At 27.4% G+C, this 25,139-nt stretch overlaps 1 protein-coding gene across 2 annotated transcripts; it reads right to left on the bottom strand.

Annotated features, from left to right (window-relative positions):
* Window positions 1–2,402: 2,402 nt before the first annotated feature.
* LOC129971642 (YTH domain-containing family protein 3-like) lies at window positions 2,403–20,817 on the bottom strand. Of its 2 annotated transcripts, XR_008784816.1 has the most exons (7): window positions 20,589–20,817; window positions 20,366–20,390; window positions 19,390–19,457; window positions 13,750–15,252; window positions 12,397–12,451; window positions 5,310–5,354; window positions 2,403–4,811 (listed from the first exon to the last, which is right to left on the bottom strand). XR_008784816.1 is itself a non-coding variant. In XM_056085594.1 (6 exons), exons 1-5 carry the CDS (start codon window positions 20,607–20,609, stop codon window positions 12,443–12,445), a joined length of 1,626 nt encoding a protein of 541 aa, XP_055941569.1. In that variant the 5' UTR covers window positions 20,610–20,817; the 3' UTR covers window positions 2,403–4,811; window positions 12,397–12,442. The 2 variants fall into 2 exon arrangements, 1 of the variants encoding a protein (XP_055941569.1); XM_056085594.1 differs by lacking the exon at window positions 5,310–5,354.
* Window positions 20,818–25,139: the final 4,322 nt, after the last annotated feature.

The following is a 25,139-nucleotide window of genomic DNA, read 5'->3' as shown; positions in this document are numbered from 1 at the left end:
AAATACAATTTAATTACAAAAGCATGCAACTAACCTAAAAATAATTTAAACCGTCTGTTGATAATGGTTGTCATGTCAACAATTAGAACACAATGCGCATGCCTTGAATTTTCAACGCCAGTTACGGTAACGCAAATGCGTGAGTTTTTCTACGCCAGTTGGGGTAACGCTATGCAGATTAGACATTTTTAATTTCCTTTATTCTGTTTTATTTTAATTCAAAAGTACTTCAGAATGAATCTGAAAGATCGATTAATTAATGTTTAATTTTAAATGCATCAAACATTAAGAAAACAAACAGAATCGTTTGAAATAATCGGCCGAAAAATCTAAAGCCTAGCATCATTACTGTTGGGGGAAAAAAACTGAAGCCTTACTCATTTGGCGGTGCGGAAAAATGAAAAGATTTTTTTTGGCGGGAAAGTTAGTTTTTAATTAATAATTAAAATTCTAATTAAAAAAAACAAGACCCCAGGTGCACATTCCCAACCTCCAAGGTATACATGTACCAAATTTGGTAGCTGTAGATCAAACGGTCTGGTCTGTAGAGCGCCAACACACACACATTGAGCTTTATATATAAGTATAGATTAATTTTTGAATAAATATTAATTTTCTGCAGCCAAGGAATTGATAATTTAATGTGGTTTTTTTTCACTACAACGTTCATATCTAACTTTAAAAAATCTTAGGTGACATGGGGAAATTAGTTTTTTTTTTTTTAACTGCAATCAATAAATGGACATTTTTGGCAGGAATACTAATTTTTGAGCGTACGAGCTGACACTGGTCAGATACAACATTTTAGAACTTGTGGTCAAATTTCATTTTCAGAGGGCAAAGTACAATCCATTTTTTTAATTAAAGACTGTATCAGAATTAAGTAAATACTGAATTTAGAGTTTACATGATTAAGGGGAGGAACATAATTTATTTGCAGCACATTCGTTTAAAAGATTAGATTTCACCTCTTCAACCCAGTTAAAGTGAATTTAAATAAAAATCTTCAGAGAAAATTATTGACCAAATCACTTCTAACTTGGGCATATCTCTATATTTCAGCGATTTATTTTTTTAAGAAAACAGTGACAACTGTAACAATACTTAATTTTGGAATGATTTCTTTTGAGCTAACCATGAATAAATTAACACTGAAAAGCATTTGGATTGCTCGCATATAAAGCATATTTAGGCAAGGAGTTGCCAATTACGAGTTCTTGAAAATAATCGTGTTACAAATTTTTTACTGTGGATAAGTACAAGAAAAAATATATTTACATGTTAACAGAACGATACAATTGAAACTTAATGAAATAGAGATAACTAAAATAAAGAATTTAATAAAATTCGTCACCACTGCACAAGAAGTAAAAAAATACTTGAAAAACTTAAATAATCGTCTACGAGACTGGTACAAATGATTTTTTTCCCTTTAACAATATTTTTTTTTCTTAATTTTTATTATAAAGAAGGATTCTAGAGGTCATTTCTTTCAAAGTAACACTTTTAACGTTCTATTATCTAACACTAACAATATATAAAATTCATTTAAACTCATAAAATAGCATAGAGATTTAATTTATTTTATTTTACCATATATCAATGATTATAACAATAAGCTACAGTTTGGAAAAAAGCTATACATTGGCTAAAAATTCATTTAAAAAATAAAAATACTTAGCACTGACTGCATGCTTCGAATGTCAAAAAGCCAATTAAAAAAAATTAAGATGCAATTTCTTCATTTCCAGTACTCGAAACGACATCAGATAATTATGATGCATTCATTTATAAACAAAAATTTTATTGCGTATGCATTAATATTTCATGAATTCATAATGTTTGCTTTAATTCAACTACACAATTTAATATCATAACTGCGGATAAAATCATCATAATGGGAGGGAGGGGTGAGAGAGAGACTCCTTCAAAGGGAAGGAAGTGCTATGTTGCAACAGCTCAATTTGAAACAGTCAAAGAATATAATTCAGCATTTTCTTTTTCCTTACCTTCAGCTATTAAGATGCAATTCAGTAATAAAACATTTTAGATATTAAGAGGGGGAGGGGGAATCAAGTCTTGTAGAAATGAAAAAAAAAAAAGTGACTTTAAAAATTTTTATAAATGTATGCAAGCTTATAAATGTTTATAATGAAATCATATAGCAGGTGTACATGTGTGTAACTAATATTTCAAAATTTTATATTACCAAGCTATTTGGTTTTCTTACAAAGAGAAAAACACAGTATTTAATCATAAGTATTTTATTCGGTAAACTATCATAGCTTTGAATAAGTTCTGAAGTTGAAAATTTAATTCTTTAAGTCATTTAGCATTACAAAATAGATTAGGACACTTAATGCTTCATGAAAAAATCAAGTTAGGAAAAAGACACAAACAAGAACACTGCTAATCAAATTTTATTTCCATTATACCATCATTCTTTTTACCCATATATAATATGCTAGGCGCCACTTATTGAATTGAAAGAAGAAAAAAAAAAAAAAAAAAAATAAGGAGGAAAAATAAATGTAAGGAATCTTCCTCACGAAGTAACATACTGGCATGGCAGAGACACAATAAAAAGGTTACTTGGAAATTTTTATTGGAAAATACTCAACAATGCATTATAAACATCTTTTAAATATTCAAATTAATAAGAATAATGCCTCTAAATTATGAATACAATTGAAAATTCCTTAATGAAATGCCATCTTACCGTACACTGGAGAAAGTATTTAACAAACTTTAAGGTAAAAAACAAAAGCATTTTTAAAAAGAATAAGCATAATAATCAACATGCATACAGATTTTAGCAAAATAATAATATGTGAAACCAATACCCTCGCTAAGAATAAACATTAAAGCACAATTAATTGACCACACAAGTTATGATTTAACATTAAAATTCAAGGATAGTGCAGGTCACAGCTAACAAATTTGAAATAGCACTTCAAAGCAAGGTTTAATATTCAATAACAATGCCTTAATTTTATAAACAAATATTTAAGATTTTGCTGAATAAGTAAAATAATAAAAAAAAAATACTAATTGCAGTGTTTAAATTACAACATCAAAATCCATTCAACATTCAGGAAAATAAAAAAAAAAAACTATTAAAATTTCGAAACTGTTTTTAGACATTCATATAATTTTGATTAAATATTCGGTATTATAAACAGTCATTTTATTGATTTATCCATTAATACAATACATTGATATTAGGTATTCAATTAAACAACTGACTCGCAAGACAATAATTCATAATACAAGACAAGCAGATACATTTAAAAAAAATATATTAATCTAAAAATTTTCCCAAAACATGAATGTGAGGAACCGAGGAAGAAACAACTGTGGCAAGCCTACAATATATGTAATAGTTTTATTCTCATAAGTGAAACCTCTTATCACACAGCAGAAATCATTTCAAAACATATTCCAATTTCCAGACTCCAATACTTCAAGAAAAAAAAAATCATTCATACTTAATTTTCTATTTACTGTACAAGGTATTAATTTAATAATTCTTTTTCAATTAGACATATGCTCTATACATATAATATACAATAATGGAAAAAACAATATCATCGGCAAAGAATGAATCTTTAAAAACTGTTGGACAATTACATGGCATTAAAGACATACTTGTAAAACCTACAAGATATTGAACATGCTCCTTTTTTTTTTAAATATAGAATCTTTTAAACATAAAAACAAGTCTTACATGGCGAGGAGGCAAACGGCTATATATATACTTTTTTCATTCTAAAGACCTATATATTTTCCCTTTAATATTTTTCAATTTCGTATTTTAAATGTTGTCACTAGGAAAGGCTGAAATAACTTTAAAATGAAAATAGGCACTTGCCTAGCCATTGGTGCTTGCCATGCCCTGAAAATATTCGCACAAAAGAAAAGAAAAAAAACTGATCTTTGATTGCACTTCAACACATATGAACATCACATTTTCCCCAGTGGAATTTTTCGGAGATGACTTCATAGTTGGAGGATAGGTCAAGTACTATTTTTTCTCTTTTATTTTTTGTTTAATGCCTAACTGGGCAAATCATCTATTTTAAAGGAGGACATCACTAGTACAGCTTTGGGATTTTTCACAGTTCATACAAGACAGAACATTTTGAATCCCTCCATTGGTCAAAGTTCACTCAAGCAGCAAAATTGTAATAAAAGTCCAATCACTCGGACGGTCAGTCCCCCAGTCATTCCATTTTTTTTAAAGACCGTCCCCATTTTATTTAAGTTTTTTTGTACAAATTTTTAGAAGTTTTTTTTAATAGTTTGGGAGTTTTACTAGGTCCACACTGAAGTCCGCTCACTGATTCTAATTGGAATCTTTAGTGCTGATATATAAACAAATAATGCATGTTTTTAAAAATGTTTTCGGGGTTCTTTTTTGTAAGTGCGAAGAGCTGTTACGTTCGATATCGTGACAAGCCAAGCAGGCTCGCCTTGTAGAACGATGAAGCTGCTGGAGCATCCACAAATATCATTATTTAACAGCTGTTCCATTTCGATTGACTTGATTTCCTTCCACGATGGGGAGTGCAGAATAAATTGCAGTTTTCTAAAAAGGGCAGGCGAGTAAGGTAGGTGATAATACAGAGAAGCGAGGAGCTACTGAAGTTTAAGGAACTAGAATGAAGAAGTCACAGCAAATGACAATTAACTATGTGGCTTGATAAGAGGCTTGATTTTTAGTCACAAGAAAAGTTTAGCTGAGGAACGTTGGACGCAGGCCACAGACACTAGAGTGCTGAATACTAGATTTCTTCCCCTGAGGGTCTTGACTGAAAAGAAAAACGTTTCAAATTGAAATTGCATAGAAATTATTTTCATAAAATATTGCACATACAGTTTACTTGAAATCAAACACCAAATATGAGGGGGGAAATACTTTATTTACATAGTTTTCCAAATTCCAAAAATCCCAATTGAAATGACAATCATTATTTCTAATTTTGCATTCATTTCTTTGTACAAATGTTACTATACCATGTCCAGTGGAGCAAATTTCAGTCCTACACAATTGCACTTATAACAGAAGTATGGATTAATCATTAACATTTAATAGTTGCTATTAAAATGATTCAAATTACAAGTAAACATTTAATTTGGGTAATTAAAATAAAATTTTAAAAATCTTAAAATTGAATTTCCAATTTTCAGCTTGAAGTCAAGAATTAATGAATATTCAAAAGCTTTATTAAAATGAACAATAATCATGACACTTAAAGCATTTACTTAAAAGTGAAATAATCTGGGACAAAATAATTTAGATATATCACCTTGATAAAAAGTTCCTCGCATCCAAAAAATGCATTACTTGATTACTAGAATAAAAGAAGATTAAAATTAATGTAATATAATAATTATTTTAATAAATTTTTTCTAAGTATTAATATTGCAGTAAATAAAAATGAGCTTTAAAATTAGATAGTATTTTTATTTTAAAATGATTGGCAAATTTGCATATTATATTTTAAAAACCAGACAATCTTATCAAAAATTATCAAATTTTAATAAATTCTTAATACTAAATTCTTATACTAAAACTTCATCAAATTTTCAAAACTTAAACATCCAAATTCTGAATATAAATCCAATATATTTTGAAATCTTAAATATCACCGAAACATTTAACTTCTAAGGTGCATTGCAGTTTTTAATCAAAGCAACAGTCTATACTACAAATCTTGAAAGTTCGAGGAAATGCATTATATACATTACACTTCTAAAAAGAAAGGGAATTTGACTCAATCCATTAATTATATTTTTTTAACTGCAAAATATTTAATAATAACTATATCATGCAGGAATTGATAAAAATTATATGCCTTTTATAGTAAAAGACACTTATCGATATTATTAACATAAATCACGGTTTCTTTATATGAAAATATATCAAGTAACTATAGTTTTCTTTATTCTAAACTATTAAAAAATTGAAATGTAGAAAGTGTACAGGACAAAAAATAAATAAATAATAATTCTGAGGATATTTTAATAACCAGATTCTAATATGTCTAATTGGGCTACAGCATTTAATCTATAATAGTAACTATTGAAAAAATTAACAAGCAGGGAAAAACTTGAATACACTCTGAGAATACTTATTCATTTTTGTATGTTGTGCATTGGTTGGTTATTTCCTATGTGCAAATTTACTAGTAGATAGAATTTACTTAATAGAAAATTACCATTACTTTTTCATTCATTTTAAATCTTTAAGGGAAAATTATGTGAACAGCTCTATTATTAAGCAATTAAGACATAATTAAGCTTACAAAGAAAACAATTATAAAACTAATACTTTTTCATTCATTTTAACTCTTTAAGGGAAAATTATGTGAACAGCTCTATTATTAAGCAATTAAGACATAATTAAGCTTACAAAGAAAACAATTATAAAACTAAGTTATTTCAAATGTTAATTTTAATAATTTTCTAAAAAATTTTATGTATATTAAAATTATACAGATAAATCTTTACATCATATATGCAATGCAAATGATGAGGCTTAAACATAAACTAATCAGCCACCTAATATAGAGAGATGAGACTAGTTGAATTCTTAATACAGGTTTTATACCTTTTACATTTAAACTTCTAAATAAAATTCTTTATTCAAATATCTGAGATGTTCAATGGATTTTTATTCATCAAAAAATAAGAAAATTTTAATTACATATGAAATTAACAATGTATATGACTCACAATTAGTTTTGATTTCAATATATTAAAACTGAAAAGCATAGTTGCAAATTTATGCCTCATGTGAAAAATCTTGTAAAAATATAAGAGATATTTAATGAGTACAACTTATTTTTTAGAATTATGAGGTGAAGAAGGTGGCAATGACCTATCAATTCATTAGTCATCTACTACCAAGTATTAAAACATTTTGTACCTTTAAAAATTAGTTTTAGATATAAAAAAAAGATTCTTTTTAATGTAAAAAATTAAAACAATAAAGTTAAAAAATAACTACAATAATACATAAAGAGACAGAAAATTAAACAAAAGTTAAGTCATTAGCAAAGCAAAAGAATTCACAGGAAAGGAATGAAAGAAGTGACGCATGAAATTCATTTCAACGCCTCAAATATATAAAAGGGAAGGGATGGTTAACTATCATTTACTGACATTTTGAAAAACTATAATTTATATAAAATACGCAGTCAAAAAAAGTTAGCACTAAATTTCGTTTACAAATTTAATAGGATTTTTTTTCTTTCAATTTTACTTAAAAGACAGTACATCCAAATGTATATATTACAAACTAAAAAGTTAAGAAATTTGTAAAAAAGAAAAAAAAAAGCAGTGCAATAGCTTTATAACCAGATTGTTTATTTTTATCTGCAATGTTACAAAAATAAAGCATATTTGCTAGTTTTAAATATTATTAGGTAGCATTATATTCGTAAAAAAAACAAAGAAATGCAAACTTGGCATCCTCTGCCTTCACAATAAATGCAGCTGGAGTATCGAAGCCAGCTAGGCTAGTTATGACACAGAATGTTGTTCTGAATGTTTATTTGCATTTTAATTCTGGATTGCATTAATGTTTTTCTACAGAACCATTTCAATATGATAATTAAAAAAAAAAAAAGATTGTTTAAGTGGATAAGGACAAGCTAAAAAATAGGGTACAAAAGGTCAGTGATGATATTAAAATTGCTTATTTTGATAAGTAAAAAGCTACTAAAGCAGCCTAAAAATTTAAAACACAATAAAGTCTTAAGTATGGAAGTAAAGAGAATAACGAATTGATACAATAAAGCAGCTAGTAAACATTGAAGTCATACACTATTATAAATGTGTTGGTACATAGAAAAATAACCACTGCTTTATCTTTGCAGATTCATTTTAATAGTATTTCATATTTTTCTATATTTGTTTGATGATTACAAAGTTTACTTCTTGTAATAATATGAAAAATATTTATAGCACGATACAAGGAATTTGCACCCTTTATTACACTTTTACATTGTATTATACAAAGAATATTATTATCAATATTATTAACTTTTTATATATGCATTGCTCACAGTTAAAAAAATAATAACAAAAACTTAGGCCCAACATAGACAGTTCTTTTAATTGAAATATTTTAAATTTGGATTGCTTAAAAGAAAAATTATATAAATCTTTGAAGAAAATATAAAATTTCTTTTCTTTTAGAATAAACAAAAAATAAGAGCCTACAGAATAAGAAATAATCCAAAAACAAGTATAATCAATTATAAGTTCCTTTAGTGCAATGAATAATTAAAAAGTTAGGTTTTGATAACAAGAATGTAGAAGTTCAACTAAAGATTGCTTAAAAGTCAGTTCTTAGAAATAAATTGTTCTAAAATTAGGGATTCATTAACTGAGAATTGGAACTTTAGAAAACTGAACCTCTCTCCTTTCAAATTGTTCAAATTTTATATGAAAAAAACATTTTTTATCAACAAATAAAACAAATATTTCATTAAATTTCACAAACAATAATTTATTAAATTTTCTTATATATACTATTGTTTACAGATTATTTACTTCTAATAATTGTAAAAAAAAAAAAATCGTTTTCCTGATTTAATAAGCAAATTTCATTGGCAATATAAGAAAATACTTTTTTTATAAATTTAATTATAATTGCTACATTAATAACTTGAAAATAAAATTTAAAATGAACTAAATATCATCCAATAATTTATCTACGATGCCATGAATCAAATTTTAAAAATCATAATAAATAAATAATAATAGAAGAATTTGTTAGTTCAAGTAATCATGCAAACATTTTATATAAACAAACTTTTTTCTCTAACAATATAAACCTTACATCAATGAATATGACAAAGAATATGGTATGGATTCTGAAAACATTACTTTTTCTTAACATTGACTTAGTCTACACAGAGATTGGTTTTAAAAATCCTTTAAGCCAGTTGAAAAATTAAATGCTTTTAATATATGCCTTATATCATCATAGATAATATAGCATTATAGATGCAAAATTCTTTCATACTATTTCTTCTATTCTAAAGCTAACCTACATAAAATATAACTTTATTATGGTCAAATTAACCTCAGTTGGATTAAACATTTTAGAAGTCAAATCAAATGTGTATTTTGAAATAAAATATTGCTTTGCACATTTATATTAATGAACTAACTTTATTATTTTGTAATATACTTTAGAGAGCATATAATTTAATGCAATTTAAGAATAGGGAAGCAAGGGAAGAAAATTAATATATTCGAAAAGTTTCCACATGTATAACATACAGAACATTGTGTAATAACATTACAGGAATCTACATCAACTCCTTTAATTTTCATTTATTATAGTAATAAACTGAATAAATTTTCTGAAAACATCAGTTTCTCTCTCTTTTTACCTTTCCTAGATTTTTTTTTACCTTCATATTAAAATTTACTTTCATATTATAAACTTAAAGAGATTAATATGATAAATAAATTGTAATCAAGTTTTTAATAATTTACTGATTTACAAATTTACTGGAAAAATAAAGTAAAAATATTTACTTGAAAAGTAAATCAATAAATACTCAAGTAAAAAATATTTTATTTAAATTTTTTTAGTTTGTATTAGATAGTAATATGAAGGATTTCTAAATGATTCGGTAAAGCAGCAAATTTTTATTTCACGGTGGGAGGAGGGGTTTCAACCTTAAATATTGGTTTTTAAATATTAAAAGGTTATGTAAGATATGTAGTTAGAGAAAAAAAAACTAAATTTTTTTTTTACAATTTTTAAAAATTTATGAAGAATTTCTTTTATGGAGAAAAATTAAGAAAATGTAACTAGTAAGAATGTTTTTCAAAAATGTAAATATATCTTACTAGTATTTAAATTGCTTTTCTTCATATTCATCCATACTAACCACATTCAGATGAACATATTTCATGTTAAAAAAAAATATAAAAGGAAAAAAAATTCTCAAAAGCATTTTTTTTAATTAAATCAAATTCATCTTAATTTTATGTAATTTCCAAAAATCTGGAAAGAGGATAATTTTTCAAGCAGGAGATGGATGACAAGAATCAAAACATTTAGTCATTTATAATTTCCAAATGGTTATTTAACTAAAGCTGTTTTAACATGAGATTTCGAATAAAAGACTGGAATAAAACAGCATGTCTTATTATACTGCTCTTAATCTTTCACAGCCTGAAATTGATTATTATATTTTATCCAAGAGTTTCATTAAATCAGAAATAAATATTTTAAGAACAATTGTTTAAAAATGAATATCGATGTAGTGTTGAAGTTGCTGAACATGCAGCTAAAAAAAGGGGGGGGAGCTTGTATATTTCAACGGACTTATCTTCACTTACTATATTACAAAATGAAAATTTGTACTCAACACTTTTCTACATAAATGAGAATATCTTTACTTCAGAACTAAGATTGAAAAAAACTTTTCAATTTTTGAAAATATACAATGAATAAAGTAAGTAAAAAGCGCATTGCAATAGCTTTTCATTTTAAACAAATCTATAATATATATCAAAAAAAATTATCTATTAAATGAAAACAAGGCTTGGAGACTTTACAATTGAATAAAATTCCGGAGAAAATTACCTTTAACATTAACAGCATAAATTACCTAATAACAGAAAAATCTTTAGAGAGAAAAATATCTTACATTATCTGTTCTTATATAAAAGTACAATATGTAACTAACAGGAAAAATCAAATTTGTTACAGTAAATCCAAGATAGAAAAAATATACATTTAATTGTAGTATGAGAAGTAAGAAGATATATGAAATGAAATGAATGTAATTGTAGTTAAATAGAAAAATGGATTAAAATTTATATCAGATATACAAAAGTATATCTATCACCGTCTTTTTTTTCCCAGTACAATTTTTAAATATCATATACTATTGTGTAACTTATAATACCTGCTAATTTACAAAATTCTTTCATGAAACCAGGTAGTTTTGAAAACCTTCTAAAAGCAGCATTTTAATCTGGAAGGAGGGGGGGGGGGATTTTTAATCTCACGAAAAGAAATTCGAAGTTTCCTTTCATAGACTATCGAATTATACTAGTCTTTCTTAACTAGCAAATCAAACTACTCATCACAAATAGAAAATCAATATAAAAATGAGGAACATAATAATCACTTAAAGTTACTGGGATTTCTCTTTTTCATTTTAATCAAACTAATTTGTTTCTGTTTTAATCATCAATAGATTATTGTAACAATTTATGAAAATTGGTAAATTTTCTATTTAGATAGAAAACATAGCCATTTTATAAATAGTCTACCTCATGATGACAACTATCATGGAAAATTAAATGGTACCATACGATTCCAATAAAATGGTATTAGATTCTTCTAAACTGTATTATGATTTAAAAAAGAAGCTCCAACTCCAATCTAACAAGAAACTTTTCAGAAAATTATCTTTTTCAAGCTTTATTATATATTCTTTAAAGACTCATCAAAATTTTTATAAAGAAAAAATCATTTAATATCTTAAAATTTTTACATTGTAGAATATCCAATATTAAACTTTTATTAAAAGGACCTCATAATTCTTTGTTTTAAAAAGGAAAAAAAAATTTAGTCCAAATGAAGGGGTATCTGCAGTCCTCTAGTAAACTGTTGTATTTATTTCAGGTGAAATAAATCATTTTATATGTTTCTACAAAAGCATTAGAAACATTTTACCATCCCTTCCCCCAAAAAAGGGAGGGAGGAATGCTTTTTCTCGCAAAAAAACTCATTACAGACTTTTTAATTATTGAAGCATATAACAGAAGTTATTGTAAATTCTATTAATTTAAACAGTATCACTTTCGCATTTATAAACAATATAGTTACATACTCCTAAACTCAACATTTTGAAGGAAAAATTCGTAATATTAGTTTTATTTTACTATTTATTATTGTGAAACTATCATCTACGGTAAAAACTACGATCTGCACAACTAAAACTACGCACTTTCAGAATTTGCCTTCTTATGGTCCAAACATTTTCATTTTGCACAACACCTAAAATTATCAATTACAGCATTCATAACTTTTTGAACTTTTGAATGACTGAAAGTTGATTCTCTATATTTTCCAGCATAATAGAAAATTTATGAATTTTGAAAGTTAAAATTTAATACCTCATAAGAATAAAAATACAATAGTAAAATAAGAAAATATTACAATATTCAGAATGTAAATTTAATGCAATTACAGACACCACTACAAAAAGAAAACATTTTATTTTTAATAATATAGTAAATTCAACTGAAAAATTGATCATGAAGTCCAGAATTTTAAATAATTATTCAAATTTGACAAAATTTAAACAATCATTAAATGCTAGAATTTATTTATGATTCAACTACACATACTTTCATTATTGAATACCATCTAAAAAATATTCTTGTGTGTATCTTGCTATTCATCCTAAAATAAAAAAAATTAGCGTCAAGCATCAATGGAACAATAACATTTTATTGAAAGAATAATTAAATATTTTACAAAAAAAAAAAAAAAAAGTGGCAAAATATATTAGATCAATATACGACTAAGCTAATCTGATATGGAAATATAACAAATTTTATATAATATTTATATCAACACAAATATCAGTAAAACTGCAAATAAATAAATGACCCTCACAGCAGTAAATATAAAAAATTTACCCATTTTTTAAAAAAAATTTTCAAGTTAGCTAATATTTCCAAATCATTTTTAAAGTAATTTTTTAGTACTGCCATTCTAAAAAATAACAAAATCGGGAAATAAAATCAAATTGACATTATAACATATGTAGAATGTTATGATGGCATAACAGAAGTTATTTCTGATATGAACATTTAGTTCAGGTAACTTCAGACTAAATTTCAATTTTAAAAAAATAAAACATCCCTTCCCTAACTCAAAACCAAGCATACAATTCTATCCATTACAAACAGGAGGAAAAGAAAAGAAAAAAGATATATAAAAGAAGATAAGAAAAGGCATTGCAAGTAGTGGATTTTTGCAATTCACAAAGAGCACAATTAATAAAGCAGATAAAGGAAAGATAAGTAAAGTAGAAGTCAAAAAGCTTTTATCTAGAATTACAAAACCGTTTTTTCAACTTGCATTACAGCATTACTTAAACAGTACATTACCAGATAGATTAATCTTCTAGAATTAATTCCTCATTTATATAGCTAAAATCATCTTAATGATACAAGGGAAATATGAAATTTGATCTAACAATTCTTTATTAAGGTTAAAAAGACACAGAATAATGTTAAACTACTTTACTGAGAATAAGTCTATGGTTTTCATATAAAAACAAAATGGCTGTTAGGATATTTATAAAAAAAATATTTCCAAAGAATAAATGTAGCTTAATAAATTTTCATATTAGATATACATTCTAAAGTACAAAAATCAATATTAACAGATGAGTTCCATTTTCAGAAAATGCAGAGCAAAAAATTTTCAAAAGTATCATAATTTAATTAAGTAACAGAATCATTAGTTCAAAAGATACTTTTTTTTATACAATTGTGTAACTAGTTTCTAAGAGCATTTTTAAACAGTACATAAATAGACTTTTAAGTTCTAATCAATAAAAATATAAAATCAATATTACTAACAACAGACAAATTACGCAAATAATAAAATCTACAGCAAAAATTTTCATACCATTAATTCAATTTTTCAAATTTATGCATCTTGTATGATTTATTTATAACATTACATACCTGAGTCTTACGTTGTTCATCTTCTTCTTGACGTTTTTCATAATGCAAAAAATCATCAAATATTGAAGTAGTATGACGAAAAGTATGCATAATTTTCAACACTTGTTTTCCTTTTTCAGGTGGCACCTCCTGAGTGTCTCTCGAATTGGTCACCGGCTTATTTTCATTATTTTCCAGGCGAATGTGACGCAATTGAGAATTTGGAACATCCTTTACATAAATCCATTTAACTTTAAACTGCCCTTTCCATTTGTCCTGTGCCCAGACATTAGCAGTACTACTGTAGTCCACAGGAGACACCATCTGTGCCATGCCACAAAAATGACCCGATCCATTTACACTATAAAACAAGTACACCAGTCCTTTGGTTTCACGAAACGCTTGGTCCAGCCGTTTGTTTCCATGCTCAGTGGAACACCATATGGAGTACTTGATCGAGCGGTGAATGTCATCTTCGGAATAAGACTTGATAATAAAAAATCTAACGTTCTTAGGATTTAAATCAAATTCTTTAGGATTGTAATTGTTTTCCATTCTTAATTTATCTAACACTGGATGTTGAGGATAGTTATCCCCTCCAGCAGTATTGTTCTGCGCAACAGCAACTTGTTGCTGCTGCTGCTGCTGTTGTTGAGGTGGTGAATTGTATCCAGGTCCTGAGGGTCCATTACTTCTATTTCCTCTAGGAGCGTTCCAATTAGGTGCAGAACGTGATTGCAATGCTGGTGGAGGACCCATCTTTCCACCATTACCTGCACCACTACCATTTTTGCTTTCCCAGGTCCCAATATCCATGCTTGAAGTATTATGCTTAGAACCACCTGATAAGATAGCAGTTGGATTAACAGGCTTAGGTTTCACTTTTGCTTGAGGTTTAGCAGGTTGGCTTGCTACAGTTGCCCAAGACATTTTTTTAGAACCAACAGGCTGCCCAGATACACCTGGAGTACCAGCCATTACCATGTTCTCATTTGTAGCAGATCCAAATTTCTTTCCTAACTGATGATCGGCCATGATACTACCATGCAACATACCTGGCTTACCATATGGATCTTTGACAAATTGTGAATCATTTTTATGGTCTGCAATCGTAAGGCCACCCATGCCTTGTTCCATATGTTTCAGAGCGTTTCTATCAAGGCCTTGATCATACGTATCTCGATAATAATCCTCAGGATACGTTCCATGTCCCGTTTTCCGTGTTCCCATTGCAGAATTTCCCCATGTTGAATAGTCACCACCACCACCACTAGGAAAGTAATTGAAGCTCTGGTTATAGCCACTGAAGCTGTTTTGTCCAAACATGCCATCCATATAATGCGACTGGTCACCACTGCCCATCTGTCCTCCATATCCACCAAGAAAAGTCATGGGATCTCCACCATTGCTCCATGCTCCCTCACCTAGTCCTTGGTTTACAAAGGAATATGACATAGAGGCATAATAGCTGGGCATATATGGATCAGGCAAGCTAGAAGATGACATGGGTGGATTGTATGTTTGCTGCAAAATATAAAAGTAAATGTTAGGAGTGAACAAAGATTAAAATTCAAATACATTTCCTTAAAATTCCTGCTTTTTTTAAGACAACCATAAGCAACCACAATATAAAAATGCAAAATATCAAAAATTGCAACTTAAAAAAATATTGCAAAAAAAATATTTTAGATTTTATTGCATCACAAAATTTTCAATTTCATAATAATCTTGATCTTAATTCATTTCGCTTGTTCTTATTCTAAACAATATTATATGAAAGTTAACCATAAAAAAAAAAGATACAAATTATGTATTATAATTTTTAGCATCAACCATGTTTAAAATATTTTATTCCTAGATATCACACTCGGTCTCATTTCTATATTATATATATTACAAATAATTAGAGGATATCAGATTCTAAAGGAACATTTTAGATGATTGTTTTAAGTAATCAATTGATTTTTTTTAATCAAATTTTTAAAATACTGCCTTGAAAAGAATTCACAAGTAAATCAAGTAAGCAAATTACATTCGCACATATGCACATTTATTAGGAATTTTCCCCAGTCAAAAAGGAACTATTTAATGAGTGGTTCTTTTTACATGCTCTAAAGTATAATATTTGTTTTAAGTAACAAACAAAAAATTACAATTTACACCATTAGTAAGGAATACGCATATACAAAAAATAAACACTTAAACACATAAAGATTATTCATTCATATAACTTTTAAAAAAATTGTGCAGAGTAGAACGAGGGGAGAGGCCATAAAAGCACATCTCACCCAGAGAACTCCAACTAACCTTAATGTAGGAAATAAGCAAATATGCTTGAAGAAACTGCAGTTAAATTTTCAAACAGCAGTCACTTCAAATTTCCAATCTTAAACAATATTTAGCTAAAATGTCTTGAGAAAAAAAAAACATACATAAATTAAGTTAAAACTCTTAATTCTATTTGAGATTCCTTTAAATTTAATTGCACTAATCTTTCAAGTTTTATAATGAAAACAGAACTACAGTACTTCAAATTAGATACTATTACTAATGAAAAAAAAATGATTAAGCATTTTTGCAAATATTCAAGATTGTCAAAACGATAATTTACAGGACAAAATGCTAATGAATAAAATAAAACTTACTAACAAATATGTTTCTTAATAGAATTAAAATGCTAAAAAAATTGATGCTTGAATAATGATTTTAATCATAACTACAGATTAAAAAATGAGGAAATCAACTGAAATACTAAAAACTCAATAGTTAGCACAAGAAAAAGATAATTTTTAATTACGTAAAATAAGTAGCTATACTTCTAAAAATTCAAGAAAAAGTAATTTAATTCAGTTATTGTGTAATACTAAGTTAGAGCATGCATCAAAACTATAAAATCTTAATCCTCAATCATGGAATAATTTAAATTTAACATAAAAATTACTAAATTTAAATAATTCCAAAATTGTTTTCATAATGAAAAATACAATTAATAAACTATTTAATATAAAATCATTAACTTGGAGTACAACCACAAGCAAAACAACCAACAAAAATGTCAGAAAGATCAGGTCATTTTTGAAAATAAAATGATAAAATTGCATAGAATTTATTTATCGTAATAAAACTTTTGCCAAATTTTGACTGAAGAATTTTAATATTGATATATCACATTGATATGGCACATCCAAATGAAAGAGAAACTGTGGTTCGTATAGCTATTGAAAAGCAGAATTTTTGAAATTTAAAGTAGCATTAAGCTAATTCTTGGAATTTTCTACACGAACACAGGATTTAATGAACTAATTTGTCTACACATACACACTAATACATACATAAGGAAAGAAGTATATGTTCTTAGTAGTGGCAGGATTTTAAGTATAGAAATGTGAATATTACAGTCATGCAGTCAACACATACCCTCCAACTTTGATTATCCAGGAATCAGTAAGTAGTATTTTTTACCAATATACTACATATAACATAATATCAAATTATTGAATAGGCATTTCCAAAGAATTTTAATTAAAACATTCAAACTTATTTATCAGATATTTATTATTATATAAATATACAAATAAATTAATTAAACAATAAGATTTTATTGATCAAACAATATAACACTATTTGTTAAACATCTACATTTTTTTCTCATTAAATAGCAAATACTTTTGCTTTTAAGTTATCATTGCCCAGTTTAACATCAAAATGAACTACACACATTTTTGTTATGAAGAATAACTCCAATGTTCTTGCATTCATGTTAGAAAAAGATTTTATTTGTTTTAGTTTTTATAAATATGCTAATATGTTAATCGAAATTCTTTTACCATCGGCATTTCTTTTAGCTTTACCATATATCCGAAATTCAATAATTTTCGCCAAATTTCCACAGAAACAAAAATTTCCTAGCCGTTGGAGGGTATGCAACCGGCAATCTTAGTCATACAAATGTAACAAAATCATAAGACACATTCAAAAATTAAAGAATGCAATTAACAAACAATACAAATTTCTACAGCTAACAAAAATCAACTTAGATCAGGATGCACTCAATTTTTCCATATAAACATATTTTTATCCTCTTGCTTTAGACAAAATTTCTCTTTGCTTTAGACAAAAATATTAACATTTAAATCTTACCAAATCAACTACAGGAACAGTAAATAAGTAGTATCAGCTAAATTAAATTTTAATCAGTGATTTCTGGATTCTTGTAGATTGTACACAAATTGATATGATTATCTTAATGATTATCAGGAATGTAAACAAATTCTTGCTAAACCTGCCTGCTTAATTATTGCACTTCAGTTATAAAAAGTAAAGGTTCACCACAAAAATTGTTTCATACTATATATATAAAGAAAATAGAAAAAGTTGCATAAATATGTCTAAAGCACAAATAAATTAATTCCTCCAAATCTAGCAATAATATTTTCTATCAATGGAATTTTTAATTTATAAATTAGTTTATCACCAGAACATAAGTGATATGATTGGACTGCTAAAAACTAATAAAATCTTGCAAGAATAATAATGAACTTTTTTTTTTCTTTCAATTACAGTATTTCCAGTTTAAGATTATCAATTCCGTTATAAGAAATAGTCAAAAGATGAAAATAAATTCATGACGATATGATCCAAACCTTATTTTTTAAAGGATTTAGTATTAATAAATCTCAATGTGATAAAATAGAAGCATGAGAGTTTTAGAGTTCAATTAGATGATTATTTTGTATCTAATAAAGCAATATATCTTAAGCAACAAGCAATTTTTCAGATCATAGTCAAAAACTTCCCTTCCATCCTCAATGAGGTAAATATGAATTGGTAACATAATTTTCATTTTCTTCAATATCTAATTAAATACTTTGTTTTAGGAATGCACTGCTTGGATTTAACTAAAATTTTATAGAACTCTATTCAATTATTAATTATTGCAATATTCAAAGATTTCCTACTACTTTTTACATTAAAACATCTATATGTGATATAATTTTTATATTTAAGTTACAAATGATAATTCTATGCTTATGTGGCATAGATACAAACCAATTAAGTACGTTCTAACCTTTTGTTTCTCCAATGCTCCAATACTTTTTGAATCTTAAGCTTAAATTATATTAATAAGATATTTATAAACAATATTATTAAAATTCAAATTTTCATACTTGCTAATGCAATTAATATAAACTGCTTGAATATCATTTAATGCTTTTATGAAGAGAATTTTTAAGCATACATTAATTTCTTTAACCTTCAAAATTTATAAGAAAATTAATAAGTATGACGTTCGATATTTTCAAATGAGGGTTAATTTCTTAATTATAATACTGATATCAAATTGCTATGTTACGACTTTTTTTTAATAGTACCTGGTACAAATATTGTACGTAAAAACAATTAGAATCAATACAGAATACTTTTACATTTTCAATATCAAATAATAATCAATTTAATCAAAAGAAAATATTCAATTGTCAATATTATAAAGTAATAAATTTTGAAGAGTACTTTTATTAGTATCTACTATTACTTTAATAAAAATGATACATACTAAGCCTTACAAATCAAATCAATTCGTATACTAATTAAAAAAAATGGTTTAGAATTCATGATGTTAAGAAGTGTGTAACGATAACAGAAGAAATAATTTTATTTTACCTGATGAGGCTGATTTCTCCAGGATTCAAATTCTTCATCCTTCACCATATCTTTAGGTCCATTTGCAACTAAAAATATCATGAATCAAATGAATAAAAAAAATCAGGATAAAGATGGAGAAAAATTTTTATTACTAACATTTTTTCCACATTCCAAATAATGCCTACTAAGCATAATATTTATAATTAAGTTGAGATTGCAATACATCTTATAAAAATTACATATTGAACATAAAGAATAGATACCAAAAAATTTCACTGATAGAAGTTCAATTCAACTTTATTGTTTTCAATTGCATCACTTTACCAATGATTCATCTCATTAAAGGAATAATCTCAGCAAAAGATATTAAGTGGATAATAATAGACATATGGTAATGAAACAAGCAAATCACATTTCCGACTGTGATCAACTTTGTGGGGAGAAAAAACCACTTGAATGCAACCCGTTCATTTCACCTAAGTTTGCAAAAATTCATTACAATCGGTGCATACAATGGATCCACGCCCACTTTTAATAGAAAAGCAATGAAATTAATCAATTTTGACAATTATCCTGTAGAAGCTTTAGATTGATCAAGAGTGAAACAAATTTGCAAAATTTCAACTGAACAAGTTCCAATAAGTGCGCCGCAAAAAATCTCAAAACTGATACTGAATAAGGTTAATAGCAGAAAGTGCGTCCGATTCTCTTTTAACTATTAAATTTGTGTCTTTTTCTAAAATTCAGCACCACTATTCAGCAAAAAACGAAATATAATAACATATGAGGATTAATTTATGACATCAACATTCAAAAAGATTATGAACCATTTTACGATGAATGACAAATTGGAAACAAACTAAATTAGCATTAATATGTTACTAATTAGCAGAATTGCTATCAACAAATATAAATATATTATTACGGCTGCTTTTTTTAACCAGAATTCTGAGTCAAATTAACAAAAATAGTCGAAATAAAAAAAAATACATACCCGAGCTGCCTTGTCCTTTCATGCGCTGCATGGTGGTGGAAGCAACAAATGAAAATTAGAACAAATTTCGATCAAATCACACTTTCAAAAACAAATATAAATAACAAATATCAAAATGTATTACTCTAACTTGAAATTAAATCAAAATACTGCATAAATTTTACAAAATTAAGGAGATAAATGAAGTGAGTGAAGCCATCTTGAAATTCCGAACATGTAGTACCTGATCAACGCTAGCAGACATTCCCCAAAGGAACAGTAGATTTATCCTATGGTTTAAGCTACACACAAAAAAAAATCACTATCGCTGGAGAAGATAGTTATTAGTAGTCTATACAAATCAGTTTTGGTCAACAAATACTATAACTCAGTTTATAAAATAAATATCCACGCATCACAAAAAAGTTAACAATGGCGGCTTCTCATGTGCCCGACTCCCGTAATACGTCATGTGTCACGTGACTTTTAAAGGAAGGAACTTTTGTAGAAGTAGAAGTGATTTCTTGTAAAGTGAAGGCTTTGTCATTTTATTTCATAAAGAATCCAACGCAATTTTTCTAGTTTTGGAAATAAAAAATTTGGAAAAGGAAAATTTACCAAGTCTTTTGGATGTACGTGCGTTCGACCGACAATTGATTGAAACACTATTTGGGAATTTTTTTCCCCTTTAAAGCTCCATAGGTGAAGTTTCTACAAAAAAGCATGAAATCTGAAATCTCATCCCTTTTATATTTCTCTATTTAAACCTCTCGTATCGGTGCATTTATATGTAATTATAAATAAATAATTGACATAATACCTTCTACAACGATCCGCTTCCTTTGCAATTATGACTCTTGAAAACTAATCACGCTTCAACTGAATAGGACTGAAAGCAGATAAGATTCCATTACGCACAGCTTGACAAAATTTGTTAGGATTTGAAACAAAATCAATACTCATAATTTTAATGACACAAATGAAAGTTTTATACTCTCCATTACAGAAACTATTAAAAAATAAGATTTTCATTTATTTATTTAAATAAAAACAATGGAAGTAGTCTCCCCAAAATTTTCTCGTCTACCCTTTAATAAATTTGTCATGCCAGAGAATGCCTTACATGGCATTGGCATACAATGATTAACGAAATGTTTTTTGACAGGAATTTAACATTTTTAATCAGTCTATCATGAAATCTTTGGTGAATTATCTGACGATTAATGCCTGACATGCGTTAATAGTATCCAAAAATTGAATTTGTGTATTAGGCACGTTTTACTTCATCCATTGTAGCAAAAATTTGACACACAATTGCACTTGTAGTCATAAAACCCCATACCAATTTGATATATTTAAGTCATTGCGTTTTTGAATTACGGCACTTACTCATTTCTGAAAGTGCAGACCGACAGACATTCAACTCATAGTTGGATTTAGCTAAAAATTTAACAGGTGTCAATACTATAGTGTACTACTGTGTACTTAATTTTATTTAACTTTCTTTGTTTTGCAATTATTGTATTAACTAATATTCGAACAGCCGGAAAGATGGACTTCCTCCAAACAAATTTTACTCAAAATTTGATAGAAATCTGAAAATTTGGTGTAAAGACCCTATTACCAAATTTCAACCATTTAACGCAAAGTGGTTTGAGTTATCTTTCACACAGTCAAACAAGCAGACATTTTCCCCCAAAAAAAAGTGTTTCTTGAACCCAGGGCGGTCAGAAACGTGGAGATTCATCAAAATCTCGAGTTCGAATTTTTCGATGATTTCTATACTTTCTCTATACTACGTATACGAGGAAATAAAAACTGAATACTAATTAATTAATTTTCAAAATAGTAATCTAATAATTCATCAAATGTAAGATTTTCACTCATTGCGTCTGCTAAATAATAAAAAGGAACAATTCAAACTTTCATAAATCATTATATTCTTCCATTCTGCCGTCATCGTTTAAAATATTCATATTTTAAGTTAAACCTTCTGTTAAGATTGGTTATGCTTCAAAAATGTATCCACATTTCTTATAAAAAATAAACACTTTAAGAGGCAGATTGAAAATTATTTTCTATCGCTAATATTACTGCGATAAGAAACATAAAGTATTTTTCAATATAGAGCAAATGTGTTAAGGTCTTTATTATATTCGATGATGAGTTATGTAAAATATTCATCAGTTTACTTTTTGAAATAAACGTGAATACAAATCTTTCGATTTTCTCAAGTCTTATTAATGAAGTCATTTATAAACGTGTTGTCAAAATGCACTTCGTTAATGTAAAAGCAACCAAATGTTCTGAAAATTAACATTAATGAAAATAATGTAAAAGTATCGAGAATTCCTTTTTCGCTACCAGTTTGTAACGTTTTTAATTTTTCATTTTCCAGTGATGTCTCCTAAAAATTATATTAATATTAATAATAATTTATCACAATATTATTTAAAGAAAAGATATTATAATGTGAGAATGAAATATAATCAAATTAAGAAAGCAAGTTGTACTATTTTTTTTTCTGAATCCAGGAATTTTTTGAAATTTTATTTTTAATAAAAGACAATAAATAATCGTAAGCCCGTAGACAATAAATAATCGTTTCATCAGTGGTACCGCACATGTAAATAAACGATAAAATTTTATAAATTTTCACTCGGCGCAAATGGCAATGCACATTTAAAGAAAATTTCCAAATATAGATTTCCTTTTTAGAAGTTTTATAATGTAGTGAAGAAAATAAAATACAAATTTAGGAAAGTATTTCATCTCTTTTGGTCTCATATACTTCATATTGATTGTTGCAGCCTGATGATAAAATTTCAGTATATAAAATTTTAGATATGAATGCTACAACCCTCCGTCACGTACGGAGGCATTCAAGGTCAGTGTTCTTTCGTTGACACGACGTGGAAGTTTGATGAATGTTTGATTTGTGCCTACTAAAACAGTATCCTCATTATCTAGTCATGAATCGAAATAACGAGGTCTATCCTAAAACAGTTCTTGTTTTGATTCAAAACGGAACTTTAATATAACTAAATAAACTCAAATTTGATATAGAAATGATTTTAAGCAAAGAACAATGTGTAGAATTAAATCCACTTAAGCCGGCGTCCTGGCATAGGGGTAGCGCGTCTTCCCCGTGATCTGGGCGTCCCGGGTTCGAGTCCCGGTTTGGGCATGGTTGTTCTTCTGTTGTACTATCTGTGAGATGTGTGAATGTGCCCTCCTGTAAAAAGGGGTTGTGCAAGCGAATGAGTGATGCGTGAGTAGCAAAGTCGTACTCTTGGCCCTAGTTGGCGCTGCTATAAAAAATAAGAGACGTCCCCCTCAGGCTTAAATCGCTGTCTTCGTAACAGCGGGCTTGTCAGTGGCAAGTGCCATAAGAAACAAACAAACAAATCCACTTAAATCATTAATTTTGAATCAGCATTTTCATACACACATACAAACAAAGTAACATTGAAGAGAGAGATATAAATTCAAAATGTACGTGTATTTTTTTTCCAACAAGAAGAAGTTATTAAGAACCCAAATTCAAAAACTTTCAATATCAAATTATTTGATGGTCAATATTTTTATTCTGCGTTCTTCGAGTATAAGAAAGTTATAACATTAATCTAATAAACAAAAAGTAGGTTGGTTCGTTGATTAAAGCATTTACTCTAAGCCTATGAATAATCTTTCATCATTTTTATGACTCCCTCCTTTGATGCTTAAAAATACTTTGTTGACGGAATCATATATCTGAAACTACGCATAAGAGATTTAATTTAAATTAAATGCAACCAATATAATTGTTTACCCTCCACCAGCTAACTTCTTTCTTAGAAAAAATTGTTATAGAGAAATTTAGCAAATTTTGTCAATGTTTTGTAAAAATTATATATTCTTGAAAAATTATTTTAATGAATATATTGTTAAATCTGTACAGTACAAATAAAATCAATCACTATCGTAAGTAAATAATAAATTGTATATTATATTAAGTAAATAATAAATTGTATACTTGTATATTAAGTAAATAATAAATTGTAGATTTTTGATTTACTTGTAATGTTTAGCTGCCACAAAATGCTTAGTCTTGAATTCATATTTTATTACTCAATAGATTGAGCCCAACAAGCTCTTAGACCTTTTTTCAGTAATCATTTTTACATCCCCACCCATTGCATGAACCTAGGAGGGAGGTTAATATAACCATTTTTCTCAATAAAGACTCCATATATTTTTTTTAAATGATGAGTGTTTTAAATGTCTATAGATTATTATCGAAAAGAAATATAAAAATTTTCCATGCGATGTATCATGACAACCATAGCAATAAGTAGGCAGGTACACAGAAGTCAGAAGAAGTTTTATAGTCGACACATTCAGCTCTGAAGTCATATTATAATTTCACAAAATAAGAGAGGCCCACTATAAACAGTACCAAGTTTTTCCCTATTGAGGGATGAACTTTGGTTCTTAGACGATAAAAAGTGAAGTGAAATGGAGTGTTTCTGCGCTTTTCTCAAGATTACTCGAAAACTACACATTCAGTCCTGAGAATGCTTAACCTTTTATAACATTAAAATATGTGTAAAATGAACATCAATATTATATATTTTGTTACAAAAGTTTAAGTATGATAATTAAATTTCCTCTATTTTTTTTAATTTAAAAAAAATGTCTTTCGTTTGAAAGTCCACATACAGTTAAATAAGCTGCCTAAATAAAGATTCTAGGCAACAATATATACTTTTATATGCATATTTGAGACCCAGCTAATCTGCAGTATATTTATTTG

Source organism: Argiope bruennichi, chromosome 6 (genome assembly GCF_947563725.1).
Source record: "Argiope bruennichi chromosome 6, qqArgBrue1.1, whole genome shotgun sequence".
NCBI lineage: Eukaryota > Metazoa > Arthropoda > Arachnida > Araneae > Araneidae > Argiope > Argiope bruennichi.
The sequence above is the reverse complement of the archived record's forward strand: the minus strand, read 5'-3'. Positions and strand labels throughout refer to the sequence as shown.